General features: G+C 32.7%; 1 protein-coding gene across 2 annotated transcripts; it reads left to right on the forward strand.

Moving 5' to 3' along the window:
• Window positions 1–1,940: 1,940 nt before the first annotated feature.
• LOC127704440 (heat shock 70 kDa protein 12A-like) lies at window positions 1,941–26,271 on the forward strand. Of its 2 annotated transcripts, none has more exons than XM_052208486.1 (9): window positions 1,941–2,084; window positions 2,699–2,733; window positions 11,191–11,343; window positions 11,825–11,863; window positions 13,353–13,421; window positions 15,772–16,059; window positions 16,980–17,213; window positions 17,725–17,884; window positions 25,187–26,271. In XM_052208486.1, exons 2-9 carry the CDS (start codon window positions 2,710–2,712, stop codon window positions 26,242–26,244), a joined length of 2,025 nt encoding a protein of 674 aa, XP_052064446.1. In that variant the 5' UTR covers window positions 1,941–2,084; window positions 2,699–2,709; the 3' UTR covers window positions 26,245–26,271. The 2 variants fall into 2 exon arrangements, with proteins under 2 accessions (XP_052064446.1, XP_052064447.1); XM_052208487.1 differs by lacking the exon at window positions 25,187–26,271 and adding an exon at window positions 19,119–19,308.
• The last annotated feature ends 1,387 nt before the right edge of the window (window positions 26,272–27,658 follow it).

Genomic DNA, 27,658 nt, shown 5'->3' on the forward strand with positions numbered 1-27,658 from the left:
CTGACATTTCACCACTGCACTTCTCTTGCAAATAAGGGTTTTGGTGTGCATCAACTGACTGCAGAATATAAAAATACGGAGATGTGGTATGATTGCCAATTTGATAACTATATATTAAAGACAAAAGGACAAAGATGTTAACAATTTGAGGTAACCGTTCAGGAATAAACGACTTTAGTTATTTATTTATTCAGGTTCATTTCTCAGAAGCTTGTTTAAAAAAAAATATTATTTAACCCCTACAGCCTTAAAGGAAAACGCTGTCCAGGCAACATTTTGATCACAATGACATACAGGTGACCAAACCTAATAGATAAATATTCAGTGTCTAAAAATATTATTTTATTTAATATAATAATATTATTCTTTAAATAATACAAGATGGTCTAGAGTTGTCGATTCTGGGTGCTGAAGTTGTGTATCTTTTCATTTACTTTACAGTTTTCTCCTTATTTGTCGTTGTGCTATTATGTCTCCTTTGGTCGTCCTACTCTTGCCGTGTCGCGGTATTTGTGCATCCAGCTATTGTTTTGTATTTTTTTTAGGCTTTTTGGTTTTGGGCATGCCTGATGCAGGTGGGTCCAGAAGTACAATTCGAACCCAAGAGGTTTTTACCGTGTTGTTTTCATTTTGTTTACCCTTGTATTTCTATTTTATTTACTTTGGACTTTATCGGGAAAACTAGTAAGGCATAAGGTTTTATGTACTATCAACTACAAAAACTTTTTTGTTGGCATCTTTGTCAGATTTATTTGTATGTTTGTTTGAATTTTGTATTCAGTTGTGTTGCATGTCTGCAGTGTATGTCTACACAAATTGGGCTGATGGATCCCAATTACTGTCACTTTAAGCACTTATTTATGTTTGGGTTGCTCACCAAATTCTGTCAGTATAACGGAACTATAAACACTGTCATGTATACAAGTAGGAGGTTTAGCTAGCTATAAAACCAGGTTTAACACACCATTTTTTTTCTGAAAATGTCTGTGCCAAGTCATGAATATGACAGTTGTTTTTCATTTGTTCTGCTTGTTGATATAGTCTAACGGTTGAGTTTGTCAGTTTTTATGGACTTTCACCTTTTTTGTTACCTTGGAGTTCGGTATTTTTGTTGATACTTTTTTGATAGGTCAGGATTAGTTTAATTATACGTCAATTTCTTTGAGACTTACAGTGATATCCATCTTAAATACTGTGCAATTTGAAAAATGGAAAACAATCAAATAATTTGAGATAGATAAATCATGAACCACAACAAAAGGGCTTCCGAATTCTATTAAACAAATCCATTTTTTTAAATTTTTTTCCTGCAAGTTTCTTAAATATATATACTAGTAAATAATGTATTTTGATTACACATCTATGGTCTGTTACTTGTAACAGTATCGTTTGTATACATTACAAATAAAGAGGTATAAACAGTTTATCATTATTGTCCAGGCGAACTCTACGTTATGTGTCAACAAGATAAAAAGGTCGGAAATTAATTGTACAGATAGTCATCGATCGTTAACTTATTAATATATTTTGAGAACGCGGAAGAAATTTATCGAATTAAACTATAAGTAAGCTAATATATGCATCTATATATATACATACACCAATCGTTTTCTTTTTTCTTTAAATATTAACTGATTAATAGTTGATATTGTATTTTTAATAACAGTTTTGTGGATTATATTAATATCATAAGAAACATCTTTGTTGATGTAAAGTGAAAAAAAGCAGTAATGTAAAAATGAAATTCCTTAATTACTGACATTTTGCATTCAAGTATGGTCCCGATTTTGCCTTGAGTAAAAAAAAAAAAAATCAATCGCGGGGATCATCAGAAAATTGATTTTAGTTTCGTATATCAAGGACCTGCTTCCCCTTTAATCCTTTCTAGTTATACAGCTTCAGTTGTACACTGCCATTAAAGGATATAATAATAATCACGTTTAATACTGCGTCAAGGGAACCTCACTATTTTTGTTACAAAAAAAGAAACTTTAAATGTATGGATAGTATTTTTAGCTATTTGTTAAGTTCAAAGTTTTAGAATGCGGAAGATGTTTTATTTTTAGCAGTATATCGACAGAAAGGTAAGTTTAAACACCAATTGTTTTATGTCTACTTTAAATGAATTCGTATAATGTGATGTCAGGATGCATTTAAGGTCACTTTTACACAAAGCGGTCAGAAATATCATTATTAACGTAAGAGGTCGTAAGAGAAAAGGGGCGAGCTACTGTTAAAAATAAAGATCCATATTTAATGACATTTTATATACAAACATTTTCACGTATGAATCAACATACCTGTGTAACCAAAATAACACTTTTAAATAAGCTCGGAAAAGCTATACATGTAATTACATAAACCGAAAGTTTTACATATTCACAAATGAAATTTTGCAATTTTCTGCAGACAAATGAATGGTCAAGTCGCGAGTCAAGAAAAACATATTAATTATATTGTGTCTTCTCCCTTACAAAAGCTTACTGGGGTTTAATTAATTATATCGTGATAGTCTAAGTTGTATTTAAGGGTTTTTGTTTTGTTTAGAATTATTCAGTTTTGTCATGAAATTTCAGTTTTATTAACACTGTCTCGCTTGGGTCTATTCCAGTCGTTCATCTTTCTTTACAATAAGGCAAAGAACTCATCTATTTTGAAACCTTGCATGTATGAATTATCATATTTCTTTTTATATTAGTAGGTAAAATAATGGGGAACACATCGAGCAGAAAGGTAGGTATCTTTCACACCAATATGTATATATTTGTCTGAAATTTAGCGCAACAATGTTAGACACAACCTTTTGTTTTTCCCTCGAACTTTGACATCGCTGCAACACCGCCTGAGCTATCTCAAGACCACTAGGCCATATACAAAGAAGCTTTTTTTAGTCCGGTAATTGGTTTCCTCGTCGGCTTTATTTGGGGTTGTAACACAGTGCAAGACAAGACAAGACAAGACAATATTTTATTTGAGTTTCACCTCTTATAAAACATTTACATAATATTACAACTTCACATATATAACAAGAGCCACTCTAAAAAGAGTTATGAGAGACTATAAAAATGATATATAAATTTACATAATTATATATATATATATATATACACACATAAAATATAAAACATAAAACATAATAAAAGTATACATTTTAAGAATATAATAAACATTTTCTTTTCAATAAAATATCATAGCAGATTTTGGCAGTATAAAAGTAAACATTTTCATTATTAAATAAAAATACAAATTTATCGTCATCTGACATACTATTAAAATCATGACAAAAAGAATTAGCATGACTAAACAATACAGCACGAAAATCTGCATATAGTGCACATTTCAAAATTACATGCTTCTCATTTTCAATTGTATTATTGGTACAATTAAAACATATTTTATCATTAATAGGGAAGTTCTGATACCGGCCCGTTTCAATTTTTAGGGGCGCAACACCACAGCGAGATTTTGCAAAAACACTTCTATATTTCCCTGCAATAGTTTTACAAATATAATTTTCTACCTTATAAGTACGTAGTTTGGCATATTCATTCGAAACCAACTTATTATGACATTCCGTTTTATATAAATCAACAGCTAAGCATTCTCTATCCTTAATTACATTTTTAGTTAACAATATATCACAATTACAATACGGTTCAAGATTATACTCTTTAAACTTCGTCATTACTCTGAAGCACCAATTTTTAATTGGTTTATTTCCATACTTATATGACCACATAAATACTCGTTTGTTCAATCTATTATTGTCCATTTTACAAAATCTGGAACATAATCTAAAAACAGCTGTCCATTGCTTTACATTGCATGGAATCCAGCCCATATCACCATACAGAGATCAGTTTGGTGTATATTTTCCTACACCCATAAAAAATCTCATCGCTCTGTTTTTAACTGCATTTATGCAAGAGAATTCTCTTGTTCCCCATTTTGAAGCACCATAATCGATGACTGACCATACAAGTGTGTCAAAAAGCTTTGTATAAGTAGAGTAACAAAAACCACCATTTGATTAACATTTTGCGATCAATAACCCAAGAGCTCTACTTGCAGACTTGGCAATGGCTTTTGCCAATAAATCATAATTTAAAAATTCTGTAAAATGTAAACCAATGTACTTATATTGTGTAACAATTTCAAAATTAACATTATTACCAAGTATAAATTTATAAATATACCTTGGAGATGAAGGTGTTCTAAAATGAATAATCTTAGATTTACTTAAATTAACACTAATATCATTTTTATGACACCACATATGTAAAACATCTAAGAGCATTTGTAAGTCTGATTCATTATCAGCAAGTAAAACAATATCATCAGCATAGAGCAAAATACATACTTTCTCTTCCTCTAGCGGAATACCAACATTTAAACTTTTAACTTCATTTACTAAATTATTAATAAAAATATTGAATAAAATGGGCGATAACACACACCCTTGTTTTAGACCACATTTAACATCAAACCATTGGGTTAAATTCCCATTAACTTTAACACATGACTGTACTTTATGGTATAAAGATTCTAAAGCATTCAACATTTTACTACTAATTCCTATTGACTCAAGTTTACAAAATAATAAAAATCTGTTTACAGTATCATACGCATTTTTGAAATCAATAAAAGCTGCAAAAGTTGATAGTTTACACATTTTTCTTGTTTCAAATATATTAGTAATTGTTGACAAATGATCAATAGTACTATGATTAGACCTAAAGCCATTTTGTTCATCATGTATAAAATTTAGTTCATCAAGCTTTACAGTTAATCTTGAATTCAGTACTCCGCAATACAGTTTATATAAAGTTGGCGCCAATGTTTTTCCTCTGTAAGACATCGGGTCTCGAGGTCGGAAGTCGAACTCTTTGGTATCGGGGTGATTATCCCTCTACTCCATTGCTCCGGTATCATTCCGGTATTATAACAAATATTGAACACTTGAGTGTGGGCGTTTATAGTTGTCGGATTTTTATACATCTCCATCGGAATTTCATCACAACCAGGAGATTTTCCCGCTTTTGACAATTTTAAAATATTGAGAACTTCTTCACTCGTTATTTCACTATCAAGAATATCATCGGTTATTATACAACTGCTATCATCATTTGCATGATGCATAGTGGCAATTATAATAGACAAAACTGATTTGAAGAAGACCATTCGATTTGATTTGACAAAAAATAATTAGGTACTTACATCTTATTTATGAAGGAACACATCTTCCTGAGAAGATTATAAGAAAAAAAAACTATGAAACTTAAAAAATTTTAATTAGGTTTTTGAATGACTATATATTTATTACGTTTCTATGACATGTTATTCAACAACAAACACAACTGAACAGGACTTACTATGCTTCACCTTTGTGCCAACGTATTGCTATATTCTTTATATTCGTATGATGAAAGTATGCATACAGAGACTTCTATCGTAAAATGAAAAGAAATACTTTTACCGATAAGTTCCATTCATGTTCTGTTATTAACACGATGCTCCTAAACTATTTTATGACCATCACCCTATACCATTATATTAAAAGTAAAGACCACCAAAGACATACACAGAATTTAGCCATGACCATGTCAGAACCACATTTACGACAGAGATGATTATACAATTTTTGTCATTATGAACTTTCTATTCATTGATATCCTTATGATGGTTTCCTGCATGCAAGGATTCAAAGACGAATTTAAAGCCACCACCCGCCATGACTAAGTTAATCATTACAAAATATCTTATACAGACAATGGAGGATAGTTTCCAGCTCTATCAGAATTAATTTCGCCTTTCGTCCTTTGTCATAGTCATAGCATATTCAATTCAATTCTTTATTACTTTAAGCACATTATGCTTATCGGTATAATAAATACAAATACATTTGTATAACATAAAATGGCATAATACATCAAAGAAGCAAATAAGCATCAAGTATTGTCCATTAACAGTTCAGTCCTATGATTAAGTAGGTATGGGAGTATAAATAAAGAATGATAGAATTTGTTCATACTTTGCCTAAACGTAGTATAATATATTGTGATAATGTTAAAAAATATAATAAAAATGATAGGTCACCGAGCATTTTCTCAAACTACAGGTTGTGACAAAATGACACATTTTGTATGGATTATACAGGAAAAAAATATCATTATGTGATTAGAAGCTAAACTAAATGATAGAATTGTAAAATAAAATACGCGAAGATAGCTTTTAGAAAATGCTTTGAGAATATCAAAAGAAAAGATAGGGTCACCGTACGTTTTTTCCGGCTAAAATATAAAATAGCAAAATTTCATGTAGATTCCTTCAGAAAATGCACTATTTCAGAGTTACCGCCCCTGAAAATGCTATTTTAAAAACATTTAAAATCAAGCAAAAATAATCTACGCTTGTAAAATATAAATAAATGTGTTCTTTGAAATGAAAATTCACATTAGTTATCTGCATTTCTGCATCAAATTTTGCTAACTTGATTGAAAATCGGGACCTTAGGTTCTCTGTTATTTACAATCCAATAGTCAATAGTACATTAAATAGGAATTTACACAAATTACACTAATCTTTTCAGTGCTGAGAAGTTGAACTAATTTGAACGACGATGGACGCGTATAATAATAAGGTTTATTAGGAACAAAATAATCTTATCACCGAAATTTACACTAAAATCTCTTAATTAGTGCAATTTATAAAGCACAACATGTCAGAGTACCCGAGTTCAACGCTCAGGGACAATTTATTTTCACCATTTTGTCTCTGTTCGTCAAAGCCATGTCCATCATGCGTACTGATGAGCATTTCCTCATTAAATCTGTGCATTCAGCAATGGCTAAGGTGGGGATATTTACTTGAAGTGGCTGTGAACATTTCTTAGGGTTAGAAGAGTTACTTTCGCACTTTGCTGATGAATATATCATGCATTAGGATAATTATTATATCATTCTACATGTATATAAGATTAAGAAGATGTGGTATGATTGGAAATGAGACAACTCTCCACAAGGAACCAAATGATACAGAAATTAACAACTATAGGTCTCTGTACGGCCTTCAATAATGAGTAAAACCAATACCGCATAGTCAGTTTTAAAAGCCCCCGGAATGACAAATGTAAAACAATTCAAACGAGAAAACTATTATAAACGGCCTGATTTATGTGCTAAATAATGAACGAAAAACAAATATGATATACAGCAACAAACGACAATCACTGATTTACAGGCTCCTGACTTGGGACAGGCACATACATAATGTGGCGGGGTTAAACTTGTTTGAAGGCACCAACTCTCCCCTAACCTGGGACTGAGGTGTAACAGTACAACATAAGAATAAACTATAAAAATCAGTTCCCGTTAGATTGATACAAAGCAGAAATATATCTAACAATAAAATGCTCCGCTGTGCGCAGCTTGATACGATCGCAGAGGTCGAACCCTGAACAGTTGGGGCAAGTATGGACACAACATTCAAGCTTGATACAGCTCTGAATTTGGATTGTGATTAAATATTTGACACAGCATAGGTTTCTGACACAGAATGAATGTGGTATAAGAACTTTAAATTTTTTAATTTACCTATTATGGTCCAATATCCAAAATCTAAATACATGGTTAGATTCAGCATATCAAAGAATCCAAAGAACTCAATTTTTGATGAAATCAAACAAAGTTTAATTTTGGACGCTTTTGACCTCAATGTGGACCAATTTGATAACGGGGCCCAAAAATCAAAATACATGGTTAGATTCAGCATATCAAAGAACCCCATATATTCAATTATTGTTGAAATCAAACAAAGTTTAATTTTGGACCCCAACTTGGACCAACATGAAAACTGGGCCCATAATTAAAAATCTAAACACATGTTTAGATTCAGCATATCAAAGAACCCCAAGAACTCAATTTTTGTTAAAATCAAACTAAGTTTAATTTTGGACCCTTTGGACCTTAATGTAGACCAATATAAAAAACGGGACCCAAAATTAAAAATCTAAATACACGGTTAGATTTGGCATATCAAAGAACCCCAATAATTCAATTTTTGATGAAATCAAACAAAGTTTAATTTTGGACCCTTTTGACCTCAATATGAACCAATTTGATAGCGGGGCCCACAAATAAAAAATCTAAATACATGGTTAGATTCAGCATATCAACGAACCCCATATAATCAATTTTTGTTGAAATCAAACAAAGTTTAATTTTGGACCCCAATTTGGACCAACTTGAAAACTGGGCCTAAAATCAAAAATCTAAATACATGTTTAGATTCAGCATATCAAAGAACCACATATATTCAATTTTTGTTAAAATCAAACTAAGTTTAATTTTGGACCCTTTGGACCTTAATGTAGACCAATTTGAAAACTGGACCCAAAATTTAAAATCTAAATACACGGTCAGATTCGGCATAAAAATAAATAAATGTGGTCAAAGATTTTACAAATCTAATGCGCCATACTGTGCAATTAAAGATTACTTCTTATTTGAAATTTGAAAAAAAAAATAATATTTGAAGAATAATTCTTTTTAATTTCTGAAATCTGAAATGAGAAAAAATTGACACCCCACAATTTCTTTACCCCCCCCTCTTTTTCCCACAAAAAAATATTTCCCTCAAGATATGGTCATAATCTCAATTCATATTTCCAATGGAGTTTGCAACCATAGTTACCCAATTAAATTTACCATAGTGCTAACTTAATCTATTTTATAATAGAATTTAAAATATGGTGTCAAATATTTCGTATGGATTTTTTTGTAAAAAAAAAAGATGCAACATTTACAGATATTTTTACTGGTCTTCCTTTATAAATATGCATTTCTTTAAACTTAATTTAAAAGCAGTGTAAGGGAAGTAATCAAAACGTTGTATTAGGATTACCTCCCTTACACTGTTTTTAAATTGTCTTAATTGTTCATTAACCATTACTTTAAACATAATTTAAAAGCAGTGTAAGGGAGGTAATTCAAATGATGTATTTGATTTATCTCCCTTACACTGCTTTAAATTATGTTTTGTACTAAAGTATTTGTCCATTAACCAGGACAACCTTGTTTTTCCCCCTTTTTTGCCCCTAATTTCTAAACGGTTTGAGCCATAACCCCATAAAGCAAATCCTAACCATCCCTTTGTGGTATGGAAACTTGTGGTATAATTTCAGAGAGATCCATACACCGTTCCACAAGTTATTGTCTGAAAACTAGAAAATGCTTATTTTTGGCCCCTTTTTGGCCCCTAATTCCTTAACTGTTGGTCCCAAATTCAATCCCAACCTTCCTTTTGTAGTATTTAACCTTATGGTAAAATTTCATAGAGATCCATTTACTTAAACTAAAGTTATAGTGCGAAAACCAATGTGTCTTCGGACGACGACGACGACGACGACGACGCCAGACGACGACGACGACGACGACGACGCCAACGTCATACCAATATACGACCGCAAAAAATTTTTGCGGTCGTATAAAAGCACAGAGTGGACGTGGCAGAGTACTTGTACATCCCAACAACAAAAAGACCCTTAGTGCAGATCTCGCAGCAGGGGCGGATCCAGCCATTTATAAAAGTGGGGGTTCCTAATCCAGGATAAAGGGGTGGGGGGTTCCAACTATATGTGCCCATTCAAATGCATTGATCGTCAAAAAAAGGGGGGTCCCAACCCCCGGAACCCCAACCCCAAGATATTTATACGGACGAAGAGCGTAGTGACAACGTAGTGGAAACGTAGTGGAGTCATGGTTCAATCGTAGTAGACTCGTACTGAGATCGTAATGTGATTGGGAAGGTATTGGTAGAAGCGTACAGAGATCGTGTAAGTCCTGGTAAGGTCCTTTACGAGAAATCATACGACGTAGCAAGAGCGTGACAAGATCGTAACTAGAATGTATTACTGTCGTAGCGGAATCGTAGCAGGATCTTATCAGGATCGTAGCAAGGTCGTGGTATGAACGTGAAAACTATGAAATATTGAATATTCAAGCCGACCATACCACGATCCCACCGCGATCTTATTTTTTTATAGATCGTAGTGGGATCTTCATGGTCTTGGTCTAGTGTGATGGGGGCCTAACAGTCAGAGAAAAACACGACCTTGTGCAATACCAAGCTACAGGTATCGACAGATTGTAGAGTCATGAATGTGCATAATTTGTATATACAAATAATATTTAGTTTGATTTTAATTTACTGATAACAAAATCAATGTTAATACCAATAAAACAATTTTCAAAGATCTAATTATAGTGTTGGACTGGTAACCTTTTAGAATAAGTTTATTAAAAGTATCGATACGTTTACCCGGATCGTATCTAAATTTCCGGACTTAGTAAGGTGTCAGACCACAAATTCAAAATCCCTATCTATTCAACCAAATTCTGAAATTTTCACAGCTTTTTTAATATTTTACCTTAATAAGTTTAACTTCATAAAAACCAGGTATATCCTGAATTGTACATGTATCACCTTTCTACATGCCACTTTTCAACCCATGTTTAAAATCTTGTAAGAAAGAACTGCCTTTCGGAAGCCAAGTACTACTAAACATAACCCCTGGTTTTCTGGAAATCTTAAATTAGTATACTATGGAACGCATTAAACCTCAATTTTTAATGCAAACTCATAAACAAGTAAATTTAGGCTCAAAATGGTCTAAATATATTTCTCTTTCACCAAAAGTTTGTTGGTTAGTTTAAGTAAACAATGACATCAAAAGCACTATTTTGTGTCAGAGTAGGGCTACTTTTACATACGTTCTAAATTAGACGGAGTGAATTGGTGCTCTGACACCTAAACATCTCCGTAAAAATTAGGATTTGCTATCCCGTTAAGAATAAGTTTTCTACACATACAACTAAACTTCCAAACCAAACCAAATCTTTATATCTATGGAAAATTAAGTAAAGGTTTTAAGTAATTTGTGGTAACGAAATCGCTAACTTAATAACTAGATTAAGTTTATTGAAATCCAAAACGTCACAACAGACACGGCCATGGCGAACGAATTGTGATATATAAACACCATATGATGGTGTCAAAGGAACGTCACCGTCCAATAAAAGAAAATTAACAATAGAGAACGAAATATTAGTTTAAGAGTTTCCCGTGTAAAACTGAAATATCTAAATCTAGGAAAGGACAATTATTACCGATATTTGCCAATATATTGTATAGAAGAAGCACAAGAAGAAAAAGACAGAAAGAATAAATAATGGAGACGAATCTGACAAAAATGACCAAACAGAAGAAGATATGATGCCACATAATGTTCATAATCAATTTGGTGATGGTAAAGCTGGTATCCAAACGGATAACGTTAAACCACAGGTATTAAATTTAACTATGTGGCAATTGTTCGGTCATCAATATTAGCTAGTTTTACTTTTATTTGTCATGGTTACGTCAGATTCTCTATTAGTATTCTGAATATCAAATCATGAATTACTCAAGAGAGCCACGCCGAAATCAGAGAGTGCTTACACTATTTCAATATCATAGTGAAACTTAAGTGTTTCGTGATCCTCAGTCTGTTTTATGTATTTTTCGTTCATTTTTTTATTTTTTGTCGAATCGTTGCTCGTCTTAGTCTTTTTGTCTTGTTTGAACATTTACTTCATCATAGTTTTGAATCCTCTGACTTTTCAATTATTCAGTTCCCTGTTAACCCAGTTTCATACAAGACCTTTTACATTTGACCATCAGTTATTAGAATACGCTATTCAAATTATTTCAATAATACAAAATTCCTATAATATCAAATTCAAATTTAGTCGTAATGCTTTGTAATATGATATCTTATATTTTCCAGGACTTCACGGTCGAAGTTTGTGTAGAGAGACAACCAAAAGTAAGCATCACATTGTTACTAGTTAAAATAATCTGCTTTGAATTGATAAATTGTTAATACCCATAAGCTTGTTAAAATCAGTGACACACAAAAGCGTGAAAAAGATGATTTCTTGATTATCTAATAAGGTACTTTGAGTTTGCATCGAATAGCTTAGCATTCCTTAATACTCTTAAAGGGGCATTAGCTGTTAAATTCACATTCACCGATTTGATTCAAATTCTCATATTTGATTTATAACATACTAAAACGTATATCCATATTATAAAAAGTCTAAAATAAACAATTTACGATGAACAGACTCGATAATAAGAATCAGCATTTCGCGTGTATTTTAGTCTAGACGCCATCTAATTGACCATCGAGGTGACATCCGAAGACTGCCGAAAAAAATGACACATAATGTTTTAGAAGCATCTTTTTGTTTCAAAGGAAATTGATATAGTGGACTAATTTCCTATGACGTTTTTAATTCTGTAGTCAAAACTTTGATTTTTGTGAAAAATGGGGGGATATTATCGTAAAATACGTAGCTTTTGGTGTATAGGTATAATGTTATTCCAAATTTTACTGGTGTCTAAGTTGCAGTAAAAACAACTTCTTTAGCTAATAAATAAAAAAAAAAAGAAAACACAACGCAAAAAAAAAAAAACCACCTAGAAATTTTCAGAAACCTTTAGTGCTAGGATTTAAACTTACAATTGCGATATATGTATATTATGCTATTGCAAATTGCTTCATAAAGTCAAATATTAGAATTTGAGAGAAAATTTTGGGGGAAATGTGATATACACATAATTTTTGTGGAAAGAAATTCATGCATTTTTAAGAAAACAAGCTTTTTGTGGTGTGAATAATATGTTAATCCAAATCCATCAGCAACCATTTTCTAAAACTGCTTCCAAAATACATAAACCATTCATGGAGATTGGATTTAAACGAAACTAAATATCTATATAAAACATAACCTGAAATATTAATATAATAATATGTAGTGACAAAATTTCCGAAAATTGATTGATACCCCATGGACATGTTTTGATTTGTGTGAATATGCATTGAGAACGTGTTTCTGTTTCCCTCACAAAACAAAAGGTGCAAGCGGGGTCCTTCCTGAAATGTCGGTTCCCTACTTTCATTGATTCGTCTTTTGTGGACTTGTTTTTTAATTTTTTATTAGATAGCTAGTTAGCATGTAGAAAATGACATTAGAGTATCAATACTTTATCTATAAGCATATGACGAAGGCATATTGCATATGATATGTGTAGCACTTGTTTGACGTAATTGTGTTTTAAAATCGAATTTAAAATTTAATACTGATTATCAATTAATTAGGATAATAGCGAGGAAGGCATTTTTATTCGAATTTTAAAACACGGATTCTTATGATTTGAAATAAAATATACTGATAATTGTGAATTAAATTATATATGACTGTCGAACTCGATGCCTCCACCAACAATTTTCTAATAATGATTTGGTATAGGAGGACAGTGATTCCATGCCATCCATAAAAACTGTGAAGGATGAAAAAGATGAAAAGACAACGATAAAGGTAATCATTCAGATTCATAAAAAAATATTTTCAATATCATAATTCCATGCTTGAAGCAAAAAAGCTACTAAGTGACTCCAACCCCCCCCCCCCCCCCCCCCCAGAATTTGAAGACATAAGCCATCAGAACAAATACTGATTCGTAACATGAATATCATACAAAGCATACACGTTCAAATAAACCAATATAAAATAATTCACGAAGGAAACAATATCCTAATTCATTCACTAAAAGAGGGACGAAAGATACCAGAGGGACAGTCAAACTCATAGATCGAAAACAAACTGACAACGCCATGGCCAAAAATAAAAAGACAAACAGACAAATAATAGTACAGATGACACAGCATAGAAAACTGGAGACTAAGCAACACGAACCCCACCAAAAACTGGGGGTGATCTCAGGTGCTCCGGAAGGGTAAGCAGATCCTGCTCCACATGTGGCACCCGTCGTGTTGCTTATGTTATTACAAATCCGGTAAATAATCTAATTCGGTAGGTCACATTCGTGAAAAGGGAAGGGTATTGTAGTTACGACTTAAGGAACATATTCGATATGATCTGTGAAACGGTTATTCCATAACGGTCAACCAACTCGTGATGGCGTCCGTAAAATTTACGAAGGGATGATTTCAACTTCACCATTTGGAACTCTTGGTTTAATAGCTTCCTTGTGAGCAGCAATCCTCTATCAAGGAAATCATGGTAGGAAATACAAGCCCGGGAATATCGTATCAATTGGGAGATATATACTCCGTATGCAGGCGCTGTTGGAATGTTGCTACATAGAAATGGAAAGTTCACAATTGGGAAGCTGAAATCATCTCTTTTGTCGTAAAGTTTTGTTTTCAACCGACCCTCATTGTCAATTTCTAGATGTAAGTCAAGATATGAGGCAGACTTAACTTAACACTAGTAACCCGAAATTTTGTCTTTATGTTAGATTAATTCAAAATTGCATAATTTATGGCTTGCGAAATAAAACTGTTTTATTTTAAATCATTTTATTGTCAAAATATTGACCTATTCATATCATGATATTTACGGAGGCGATAGGTCAGACGGTATTATGGTCCGTTTGGGTTCTAGAAATCTTCAAAAATAAATGACTAAACATCAGATTTGCTAATTGATATAAAAAAAGAAGATGTGGTACGATTGCCAATGAGACAACTTTCCACCAAAGACGAACTGACGAAGAAGTTAGTAACTATCTGTAACAAAATGGCCTTCAACAATGAGCAAATCCCTTATACCTTACAGATAAATCCAGAAATTCGCTTTTAAGTGTTTTTTTTATAATTTATTTGGTCACCAGCGTGGTGAAGTTAGAACACGTGTCGAGCCTAACGAAATTTTATTATACGTATTCTTTGCACATTGCCGTGTATCGAATTCATAACTACGAACTAAAATATGCATGATCGTTTGTTTTTCATTGCAATCTTATTCATTGTGAAAATAGTTTAATTGATAAAAATAATCCACAAGAATTATAGTATGTCATTCGCCATCTTCGATGTATTATTCAATATTACCCCCTTTAAAAAAATCCTTTTGCTTTTCTTGATACAGAAGATCGTTAATGCTTTACAATTAAAGTTTATCATTAATACTACGACAGAGGACGGCAGTAAAATAATCAAAATATATCGCATAGCAGTTCGTTAACGAAAATGAGCAGCGAGTGAAAATTCTTTTGCAATGCATAAGTCTTCTGAAATAACATTCGCGGTCAAATATTTTGGGAGCCAGATCTTCAAAATATTTAGAACTTCATGTGAAGAATTGCATCCCTTACCCGAATAATTGGTAAGACAATACCTGTTAATGATGAACCTTGACATGTGCGTGGAAAGAATCAGTTCATGAAATGAAAACTTTGTTACTCAAAATTTGTTGCTCCTATCTGATGCAGGTAAAAAATGCACATTGTGCTCATGAAATTCGGTTTGTTTTACATTGAAACCAAAAATTGGGAAACAAATAAAGATGAAACAAGAGGAGAGAAAAAAGGGACCTAAAAGTAGCAGAGTAACCCAAGTTACAAGACTTAGTGCATCTTACGTCATAAAGTCTTCTTTACTGTAGAATAGTTTTACTCAAGTACCAAGTCAGGAATATGACAGTTGTTATCCATTCGTTTGATGTGTTTGAGCTTTTGATTTTGCCATTTGATTAGGGACTTTCCGTTTTGAATTTTCCTTGGAGTTCAGTATTTTTGTTATTTTACTTTTTTCAAATAGAAATTGAAAACTATAACCTTCAAGTGATAACATATAATATTTTAACTTCTAATTATTTGAAAGCGAACTACTACACATATTTTAAAAGAACACCTTTTTTTCAGAGCAAGAAACACTTAAAGCTAATGGTTGCTGCGATTGACTTTGGAACCACCTTCTCGGGATTTGCACACTGTATGCGAGCTGATATGACAAAAATATATTGCCACGATTGGAAATCGACATATGGAATTACAAATAAGGCACCAACGTCCGTATTATTCAAACCAGACATGACTTTCGACAGTTTTGGATATGAAGCAGAAAAAAAATATTATGAACCAGAAGAGTATGGGGATCTTAGTAAATGGTATTTTTTCAAAAACTTCAAGATGATTCTTTACGAATACAAGGTACACAGATCGTAAAAAGGTGGTACTTAGATATAAGAAGATGGGGTATGAGTGCCAATGAGACAACTCTCCATCCAAGTCAAAATTTATAAAAGTAAACCATTATAGGTCACAGTACGGTCTTCAACACGGAGCCTTGGCTCACACCGAACAGTAAGCTATAAAGGGCCCCAAAAAATTACTAGCGTAAAACCATTCAAACGGGAAAACCAACGGTCTAATCTACTTTAGTATATAAAAAACGAGAAACGAGAAACACTTATGAACCACATCAACAAACGACAACTACTGAACATCACTACCTATATGTCCTATGAGTTCTTGTCGGAATCTCGACGAAAGAACGGCATTAAATTACGACAACATACAGTAGTCCTAAAAATTTTGGATTAATGAGTTGATTAAAAACGTAATATATTAAAAAAAACGTAGTTGTATATTTTTGCTAATTGTTTTGGTATATTTTTTTTTTAAGTTTCTAAAACATTACGGCTTATTTCTAAATGTCAGACTTTTTTTATAAATGCCTAAAGACAAACCAAAATTGCAATTTTGAAAGATTTTTGCAAAGTTAACACAAGGCAACAGTGAGCTCAATATAGAAGAAGAAATATAGTACTTCATTAGAACAATGAAAAATTTCCAGAGACATTTATAATATCTGATCCCAGGAGGATGTTTTGTTTTGACATCAGAAGCTCATAATTGCAATCTGATTGTAATATATCAATCAGTTGAAGCCGGTAGATTTTGATTTCTCTTTATTAACGCTGTGAGTGAAACAAATATATGTAAAAAATGTTAAAAAAAAGCCCATATCTTTTTTATTTGAAAAAAATGTGTGACAATTTCCATTTATTGGACGTGTATTTCTCAGGTAAAATTAGTTTAATTAGCTTGGTTTCATGGTTTTGTTTCAGAAACAATTGAATGTTGAAACAGAGATTGATGACATGGTTCCTGGACCCCAAAAGACAAAAATGAAGGCAATTGATGTATTTTCTGCTATTATTAAATACTTTACGAAACTACTGCTTGAGAAATCACAAAAAAGTTATATAGATCTAACAGAAAATGATATACTCTGGGTTATAACAGTACCAGGAATATGGGATCTAAAGGCAAAACAATTCATGAGAGAATCTGCTATTCAGGTGATTTAAGTTTGCCAACTGGAATGTTTTCAGTAAATTGCAACTCCATCAAGTCAAACATGGGTGTATCAAGTTTTTTGTGTCCCTTTGAATAATATAACTTTCCCATTTATTTTCATATCTTACTTTGCAAATATTCGGTGCCAGTGCATTAATATTTATGAAAAGGGAAAATCCCAAAATGTGCATTGCAAATAATTCGGTTCATTTTATCTGAGAAGACTTCTTGCAAAAGGCTACATAGTTAAAGCATGGCTATCTTTGAACAATTGTATTTTCTTTCTTTAGAAATGACATCTTTGTCATCGAAAAATGTAAACATTTGCAAGTACTACTAAAAGTAATTTTATGACGTCGAAAACTACTCCCGAGTCTTGATGACGAACCATCAAAATCAAATTTATACATACCTTAACAGGTTTAAAGCATATGAAGTTCCTAACTTTCCAGGACTGTACACATTAAAACATGGAACTGGCGATTATATGTTTTACTTTTACTAAATTTTTAGGCAGGAATTCCTTCTGACCAGTTAATATTAGCGTTAGAACCAGAAGCAGCATCTTTATATTGCAGAAAAATGCCAATATTTGTAGAAGAAAAACAGGATGGTGACAAAACGATTTCACAACTACCAATTGGATCGAAATATATTGTTCTTGACCAAGGAGGTAATAATGACAAATTATTTTAAACAAAATAAATAAAGGTAAATAAAAAAGTAATAACCAGATATAGCAGCGTATGTTTCCCAATCTTCAGGGTTTAATCATAAGCCTGATATCTTTGACGAGTTTTTAACAGTTTACAATGACAGTTTGCTTTGTTATTTATATGACTATCTAGTATATTAATTTAGAGGGGGTCTTATAACTCTGTGCAAATGTGTGTTAGCTGTAAAACCGTTGGTGAATGTAACGGGCATGGGGGTGTCATTTTGCCAACAGTCGACGCATCTGTACTACTTTCTTAAAATGCTCTACCAAGTCAGGAATATGGCAGTTGCTATCAAATAGTCCGTTTCTATGTATGTTGGCGTTTATTTTTGTTGCAGTTCAGTGTTTCTGTTGTTCCGCTTTTTTCCTCTTATAGTTGATATATTTCCCTATGTTCTGGTTAGTGACCCGGATTTGTTTTCGCTTAATCGATTTAAGTCTATTGAACAGAGGTATACTACTGTTGCCTTTATATATATGCCATATATATGTTCGACCTGCTAGTCAAATGCGTTTTGTTAAAATATACTTTTTCACTTTTTTGGTCTTTTGGAAAATGTTGTTTGTGCTGTATTTAGCAAGAAATTTGTTTTGCATGCACTCATATAAAAATTGCGGTTTTAATGCAATGCAATCATAGGTTTGAACGTTGTTTTCAATTAAGACTTGTATATATATATATATAATAATAAGTACGTCTGAATCAGTGAAGACTCTACAACAGATTTTATCCATCGGATCACCAGCAGTGATGGTGATACAAGGCTGAAAATACATTCTGTATTTATAATTCGTCTAAACAACAGCCCACCAATGTTAGATCTGTAAATTTGCCGAAGAAAATTGTTTTGTTCTTCCCTGGCCGGGATTCGAACTCATGCTACTGAGATATCGTGGCACCAAATCGCCTTGCACTATGCCCGACGCGCTAGACCACTCGACCACCGAGGTTCTATAATAATAAAGCTTTCGGTGGCCGGGTGTTACCTTTCCTCGTCAGAGTCTGCGCTAAAGTGCGATGCCTCCATACGCTAAAGTCCGATGGTCCGCGAAAGTATAGACATAAGAAACGTAGTTGGATTGTGACGTTAACAGTCGTTTATACAAACCAAAAATGAATATACCGTAAGATAAATTAAGAATACTTGATTGACAACTTTAAAACCAAATTTCCATGACTTGATTTCAGATCTTACCGTGCTTTGTCGGCTGAAGCAAATGTGTTTTTTTGGGGTGCTGGAAGAAGGAGTTGCAGTCGACCATTTTACTATATAGATACAAAATAGTATACGCATAGGTATCCTGTATCCTGCTACTGTTGGAAGCGAACGGATACATTTAAATCATTAAATAAAGGTACATGTTTTTAGGCGTAAATTATAATTTGTCGGCTAAAACACAAGTTTTTACAGTGTGGGAAAATATAACATGTATTAGTATTCGGTACGAAAAAGGAGAAAGCTCGGCGAATATCGCAATTTTCTTGCATTTAAACTAATGCTTCAAGCCTTGTACAATTAATGTTACTTATTCCGACAATGAACGCATTTTGTATTTGTAATTTACATGATGACGACTGTAAAAGGGGGATGTTAAGATTGGGTATTGATAGACTGTGTGAGCGACAAGCTACACCAATTATCCAAATATTTGATACGCCCGAATTTTAAAAATTCATTTAACAGGAAATACAGTATTTTGTCACACCTAAATTACCTTTTGAGCAATTATTACGTGGTCGGTCTTCTAAATTTAGAAACAATCACCCTAGACTACCGGTAGATTATAAAGCCTGTCACATATGTTATAGTCCAATCAATCTAGCTAAAATAATCACCCAACCTCAAACTATAATTGCCTTAGCACACTAGCTTTTGCAAAATTACTATAGATATTTTTAAATCCATTTATTTTAACGTTTTAGTCCCTCGAACCTTACCCTATTGGTCCATTGCACTTTAGCGTGATATGCATGTACCATCGTACTTTAGCAAATAAACAACCATCGCACTTTAGCGTGAGACACCATCGTACTTTAGCGTAGACCATCGCACTTTAGCGTGGCCATTGCACTTTAGAGGACCATCGCACTTTAGAGTCCTATATATATATATATATATATATATGACGCGGTCATTTATTTGTAATTAAATTGTTTAATTCATTAGAAATACTAAGGTTTTTCTTCCTCAATGCGTAGCTAGCTCTTGTTAGATTTCGCATAGCATTTAATGGATTTTTAGCAACTGAGACCTTGCTGCTTGGTGTAGGTTCGTCAGAACAACATATACGATACAGCGGAGGACTCTGGAAATTTTACGCAAGCTTTGTTCATATTTGTTTCTGTAAGGGGATATTTATTGAGGATTCGTGAATGCTAGGTCTCCATTAGCATACACTTGTTTGTTTAACCTTTCCAATTAAACATTTAAAGTATTTTGTTTGATTCTAAGTGAAAACTTTTGCCAATGGTTGACAACAAAACTACATGTATTTGGATTGATATAATTCCGTAATCTGAAAATATAAAATCGTTTTTGATAGAAATACCACGCCACCTTTTTTCACCATGGAATTCTAAATTATGCTCTCTCTTACTGTAAAATTATATACATGGATTATAATTATTATTTGTTCCTCTACATTTTGCTGTAACAGAATACAGAACGACAAAATAAGTCTTTGTAGAAGATCGTAGAAAATTGGCGTCAAAATTACCACACGAAAATTCCGAAAGTAAACAAACGTAGTCGCATGCTAATTTCGGGTAGCTGTTAAGTGATGTATTGTCAAAGGAAGTTTCTCCCTTTTATCAAAAACTTTAATAGAAGGTACCGAGACCTAAAAGAAAAATAGTGTCATTCGAGGCGTAGGGCAGATATAGGAAAAGGACATGTTTCAACCTATCGAGGGATGAAACCAGAGCGACATGAAAACAATCATTTTTAACTAATGCTTCAAATGTTGAAACAAGAATAAATAGTTTCAAATCAGATATAATAGTACCTATGTTCCTTTCCTCCAATGAAATAATTTAGGAACACGAATTTCTCGAATAGTTACAAACTTTGTCCTGGAAAATTATAATGTCAATGTCTCAATGTTAGCGTTATTCTTTTTTTCAACAAAGTATGTGGTGTCATTTTGCTCGACTTTTACAAAGCGAACATCCTTGGTCCAACGTTTTCAATTTTAGCGTTACTGTTTGTAGATTAAACTTGCATGTTCACACTGTACGGACTTCATTAGCAGGGATGTGCTCCTTAAACAAACATTGTTTCAACAGATATATGAGGAAAAATGACTGAAATCGACACAATATAAATTTTACGCTAACCATCACAAGTTGGCTGACTGGTACGATATGTCGTTGTCTTAACTTTTTAGCGATATGTTTTTTCGCGGACTTAGATCCTTATTTACCAGTTTGGTCAACCGATTGTGACAGTTATCGTCTTATCCATAAGAAAATACTATTTGATTACAGATACTTTCCTATGCATCCCACGATTTTCACTAGGAACATTCTAATTGTACATCATTATCTACGAAAGGAATTGCTATCGTGGTCTAATTTGTAGGAAAAAAGAACCTACGAATAATAGCCAAATCCGTCTAAGGTCAACTTTGCCTGAGGGAATTGAAACCTTTGTTAATTACATTACAATTAGTTTTCAAATACTTTTTTGCTACGAACTTTATCATAAAGGTTAAAAAATGTGAACCAACTAGTATGAGGCATTCATGCACTGTTTAGCATTGGAATATCTTTATAAGCATTGTTTTAAATCTAGAAATTTTATATTTCATTTTATATTTTAATCATTAAAACCCATTTATCCTGCAATTGGGAATCTTATCATACATTTACAACCAGATATCAATCTACTGTAAATGTATACTATACGTTAGCTGTTTTAAACTCCGCTATTAAATTCCAGACTTCTTGTGTGTATTGCATGCGTATGACGTATTGTGTAAACTTCTGTGATCTGTGACTTATGACAAATGACTTACTGCTTATGCATTCGTGAACTTGCGGTTATTTTACATTTCTGTTGTTTTTAACTATTCATACCAAGTAGCATCAAATAAAAATTAAAAACTAACGTCTTCCCTTCTTTTAATCGTATATTCTATTACATCAACCATGATCCGAAAAGTTCTTCCGTACAGATCCGAAGCGAAAAATAAATTTCCGTTTAAAATTTGACAATGTTTAGTTATTTTAAGTTTCTGATTGAATTAGTTGTTATGTTATAACTTAAAATGCATAATCACTTACGTAAATCTTTGTATCTTTTATTGGCCATGTGTGCTTCTTTTCGCGTACCAGTCATCAGCTGATTGTGCCGGTTAATTTCCTTTCAGATTATAACGCGAGGCCACAAGGGGAAAAAAATAAAAATATTTGCCTCAGCTATGAGAAGTCGTATGTGTTAAAGCAACAACACTGCACTTAATTGATTGAAGGATACAGACAACAGACAATACGTGCTTAATGTCTTTTAATATAAGCTATATTTATACTCGGCTCGAAACAGAAGAAATGCTCACTGAATTTCGCATTTCACCCGTTTCCTAACCTCGTACAAATGCAGCTGATATTTAAAGACACTAAACAGACATCTGTTATCTAAGTTTACCTCACACACAGCATTTTTTGCATGTCATTCTTAAAACATACTAATTTTTGTCTCTTTTTCCTCAATTCCAATTCATATTTCTTTTACTTAACCAATGTTTGTCAAAAAAGAAGGTATTTTACGATATATTAAATAGGTAAACTAAATGTTTGCACTACTCAAATTTTTGCAAGGAAGAAGCCTTTTACATGACAATCAAGGACATTGTTGTACTTAATTAACTAGTTAATATTAAGTGAAAGAATGTATTCAAAGGCTAAGATTTTAGTTGAAATACATGTACAAAGTACAATCGTACTAATATAAATTAAACAGAGATACAGTGCATCAAAAATTATAGAATTCCCCCTCCCTATTGGGTAAATAAGTAAGTTCATACTCATTTGAAAGAAAAACTAATCAGTGTTTACGGCTATCAAAACCATGTTGTAACATTATTATTAAAGGTTTCTGCTCAATACAGATATATTATTTATTCGTGTTACTTGTATTATTGGCGCAAGTGAAATATATTAGTTTGGCGTAAATGACATATATTATTTTGGCGCAAATGAAATATATTATTTTGGCGCAAATGAAAAAAAAATGATTTTGCGCAAATGGAATGTTTTAATTTGGCGCAAATGGAAGGTTTTAATTTGGCACTAATTAAATATGGTTTGTGGTGCAAATAGATTTTTTTTTTGAGCAAATGAAATTCTTTTGGCGCAATTGATTGAAGTAAAATATTGCGTATATGGATGTTACAACTATTTGTTTAGAACATTTGTTGGAAAAATAGGTTATGAAGTTTAGTCAAATTTAATTTCTCGCCATTTTCATTTCATTTTAAACATTCGTTTATAATGACTTTTCTTCCAAATTTTGATAATTTTAAAATTCAAAAGGTCAAAATAGGATGTAGACGGTTTGACACTAAATTCTGCCAAGTGTTAATTTAAAAAAATTAGTTCATGGCATAATCTATAAAATTTTTGGGATAACACTCGAACATTTTACGATGAACTTCTGTCCAATTTGGAAGTACATGAACCTTCAGATTTATAGAAAGCTTGAATAAATATGTAAAATACATACGGAACCAATAATTTTTTTTTTACATTAAAGAGCAATACAAACTACAAAATTTATAAGTCATATATTAATTTTATTTAACTGGGACGTTAATTCTATACTTTCAAATTAAATCTGTTCAAATAATGTATTTAAAAGGTAAAATTTCGAATAGTTTTTCAGATTTTGATTTTTTTATGACTTTTATCTTTTTGTATAAAAACTCGTTTTTTAAAACATACCTATATAATATATTTAATAGTTATATTGTCATCGAAGTACTCTTGGATTGGTACTTTGTGTCTTTTATCTTATGTTAGTTTATTTTTGTTGTGTGTTGCTTCGTGTCCAGCTTTGTGCTGATGACACAAAACATTTCCTACTGATGTTTACCGTGTTGTTCTAATGTTGTTTTGTTACACCACTGTCCCAGGTCAGGGGAGGGTTGACGCTCACAAACATGGCTCCGTATTGAAGGCCTTACTTTGAGGGTTTACTTTTACAAATTGTGACTTGGATGTAGAGTTGTCTTATTGGCATTTATACCACATCTACTTATATCTATTAACCCCGCAACATTTTGTCATTTCAGGGACTTTTAACTATAGGGTATGAGTGTTTCTATTCGTTGAAGGTCGTACGGTAACATATAGCTGCTTAAATCCACGTCATTTGTTGAATAGTTGACAATCATACCACATCTTTTTATTTTATTCTACCTTAATCTAGGAACTAACTATAATCACTAGTTTCAATTAGATTTGATGATATTACTTTCTATCAACTTAAATGTAAATACAATCAAATACCAAATTCAACATTATATTATCTTGAAAGCCCCATAAGTCATGGCAATTTATCCAGTTTTATAATGTCTTCGAAAAGTTGTCCTTTATTGGCAGCGAAATCGATACGACGTTAAAATACAGGGTCTACTTTCCCCAACCAGACAATAAACTGTGTCCACACTTATCTAGTTTTGAGTCAAAATAAATAAGATTCATACGTAAAGCTTTATTTGATATAAGTGTGAGATATATCTTAAAGAGGCAAATATTCGCCTTATGTATTATCTGAAAGTTGACAAATGTAATGATGAAAGGACATGCTAGAAGCAAAAAATGAAAACAACACGTTATATAAATTGCATGCGTTCGAAGCGCTGTTCTGGATTTACCTTCATCAGGAACGCTCAAAGCCAAATAATTGAAAGCCAAGAATTTATAAGAACCGAAATAATTGAAGAGCTATATGACCAAAAATAACCTAATAAAATAGACAAATCCATCTAAGGCCAACTTTGCCTGAGGGAGTTGAAATCGTAGTTTCTTTATAATTTCAAAATTTATAAACGGACAATTCTAGAAAGGATTGTTATAAATCATGTCAGTACCGAAGTACTGACTACTGAGCTGATGATACTCTCGGGGACTGATAGTCCACCAGCAGAGGTATCGACCCAGTGATGTAAACAATGAAAACAACACGTTATATAAATTGCATGCGTCCGAAGCGCTTTTCTTGATTTACCTTAGTAAAATATTCTATTCAATTTTAGGTGGAACAATTGACATTACAGTTCATGAAGTCATGGCAGAAGGGAATCTGAAGGAAATACATCAAGCTTGTGGAGGAGTTTGGGGTTCAAACACAATCAATAAAGAATTTAAAAACTTCTTATATCAGGTTTTTGGGGATGATGTAATGTCGACATTTCGAACAAACAACCCTGACGATTATTTTGAAATTATGAATGAATTCGAACTGAAGAAAATAAGTTATACTGGAGAAAGAGAAAGCGAGCGAATGAAAATCTCGTATTCTTTAATTGAATGTTACAATGAACTTAAAGGGGTGGAAATTAATAAATCTCTAGGAGAAACAAAGTTTGAGGGCAAAGTTCGTTTTGGCAAAGATAAAGCTTTTCTCCAAAAAGAATTCTTTCAATCGTTTTTTGACAAATCAGTTGCGGCTATTGTCGATTATTTGGGAAACCTTCTTAGAAAGAAGTCAATAAATACTGAAGACAACCCAATCAAAACTATTTTAGCAGTAGGAGGGTTTTCAAAATCCCAAGTTCTAATAGACGAAATTAAGTCAACATTTCCTGATCTTGCAATCGTTGTACCTGCAGATGCCGATTTGGCCGTACTAAAAGGAGCAATAATATATGCCTTTGAACCAGAATCTGTTACTTGCCGTGTTTCCCAATATACATATGGAGTTCCAAACTTTACACCTTATGATGCAAGAATTCATAAAGATAGACGAATATCTAGAATAGGTCCTCAAAGAAAACCAATGATTGACGATGCATTTGATAAACATATTGAAATAGGACAGATTTTAGAAATTGGACAATTTCAACAAGAGCATGAATATTATCCTACTACCGAGGAACATAAATCAATCGTTCTGGACTTTTATGCATCAGAAGAAAAGAATCCTAAATTTACTGACGAAGAAACTTGCTATTGTTTAGGAATTCTTCATTTTGATATAACACGTCGAGCTAGAATATTTGTTAAACTTAATGCAAGTGGTACCGAACTAATTGCTGTTGCAAGAGTTGAAGGTGAAAATCAAGAAATTCAAGGCTACTATAGTCTTATATAAATAAAGAATTTGTTTATTTGTGCAGAATGTTTCGTATGAAAAGACATCACACTTTATTTATTTTTGAAACCTTATCTTCTACTTGAAGTCACAATTAGCTCTCAATACCCCATGTTTTCGTTTTATCGAAATATTCATATACTTTAGTTTAAAGTGTTCTGTAATCTCCTATTAACAACCCTTTTATTTTACATCGCTGACTAATCAGCAATCAATCAATATATTGCAATATTGTAAAATTAGTTTATATATAAAATCATGTATCAGGCATAATTCACCGTATCCGAATTTGGCTGTCTTTTAAGTCTCTTTATTTTTACGTTCTTAAATGATTCATGCGATTGAAAATAACGTTGATAAATTGTATGCATTCTAAGCGCTTTTCTGGGTTTACCTTCATCGGTAAAACTCAAAATCAATAGTTGAAAACCAAGGATGCATAGTAACTGAAACATGTGAGATGTTTCTTGACCAACAGGGACCTAAATATCATAGCCAAATACATCTACTGTGGATTCAATATTATTCGTGGGTACAATATCGTGGATTTCGAATTTAAATGTTTAGCGAAGAACACACTTTATATGGGCTTATGTGCGAACTATGACAAAACCACAAAATCATGTATTAACGAACACACAATCTTTCCTTAATCCACGACAATGTGTACCCATGAAAATAAATGAATCCACAGCAAGTTAATTCGAAAACACCAGCGAACATACAGAAATTACACGCCTAAATAACTACACCTTGGTTGGTGTCGCATTTAGTGAAAGTTGTCTCTGATAAACCAAAATACTCAGTAGCCTGTGCTTAAATACTAAATCCACAGTAGCCCCTGCTTAAATACCAAACGCACAGTAGCCTATGCTTAAATACCAAACGCACAGTAGCCTATGCTTAAATACCAAACGCAGAGTAGCCTGTGCTTAAATACCAAACGCAAAGTAGCCTGTACTTATATACCAAGTGCACAGCAGCCTGTGCTTCATATCAATTGCATAGTAGCCTGTGCTTAAATACCAAATGCACAGTAGCCTGTACTTAAATACCAAACGCATAGAAGCCTGTGCTTAGATACGAAACGCACAGCAGCTTCATCTTGAATACCAAACGCACATTAGCCTGTGCTTAAATACCAATTGCACAGCAGCCTTTGCTTAAATACCAAACGAACAGTAGCCTGTGCTTAAATACCAAATGCCTGTGCTTAAATACCAATTGCACAGCAGCCTTTGCTTAAATACCAAACGCACAGTATTATGTGCTTAAATACCAAATGCACAGTAGCCTGTGCTTACATACCAAATTTACAGTAGCCTGTGCTTACATACCAAATGTACAGTAGCCTGTGCTTAAATACCAAATGTACAGTAGCCTGTGCTTACATACCAAATGTACAGTAGCCTGT

Source organism: Mytilus californianus, unplaced genomic scaffold (assembly GCF_021869535.1).
Source record: "Mytilus californianus isolate M0D057914Y unplaced genomic scaffold, xbMytCali1.0.p SCAF_6, whole genome shotgun sequence".
NCBI classification, from domain to species: domain Eukaryota; kingdom Metazoa; phylum Mollusca; class Bivalvia; order Mytilida; family Mytilidae; genus Mytilus; species Mytilus californianus.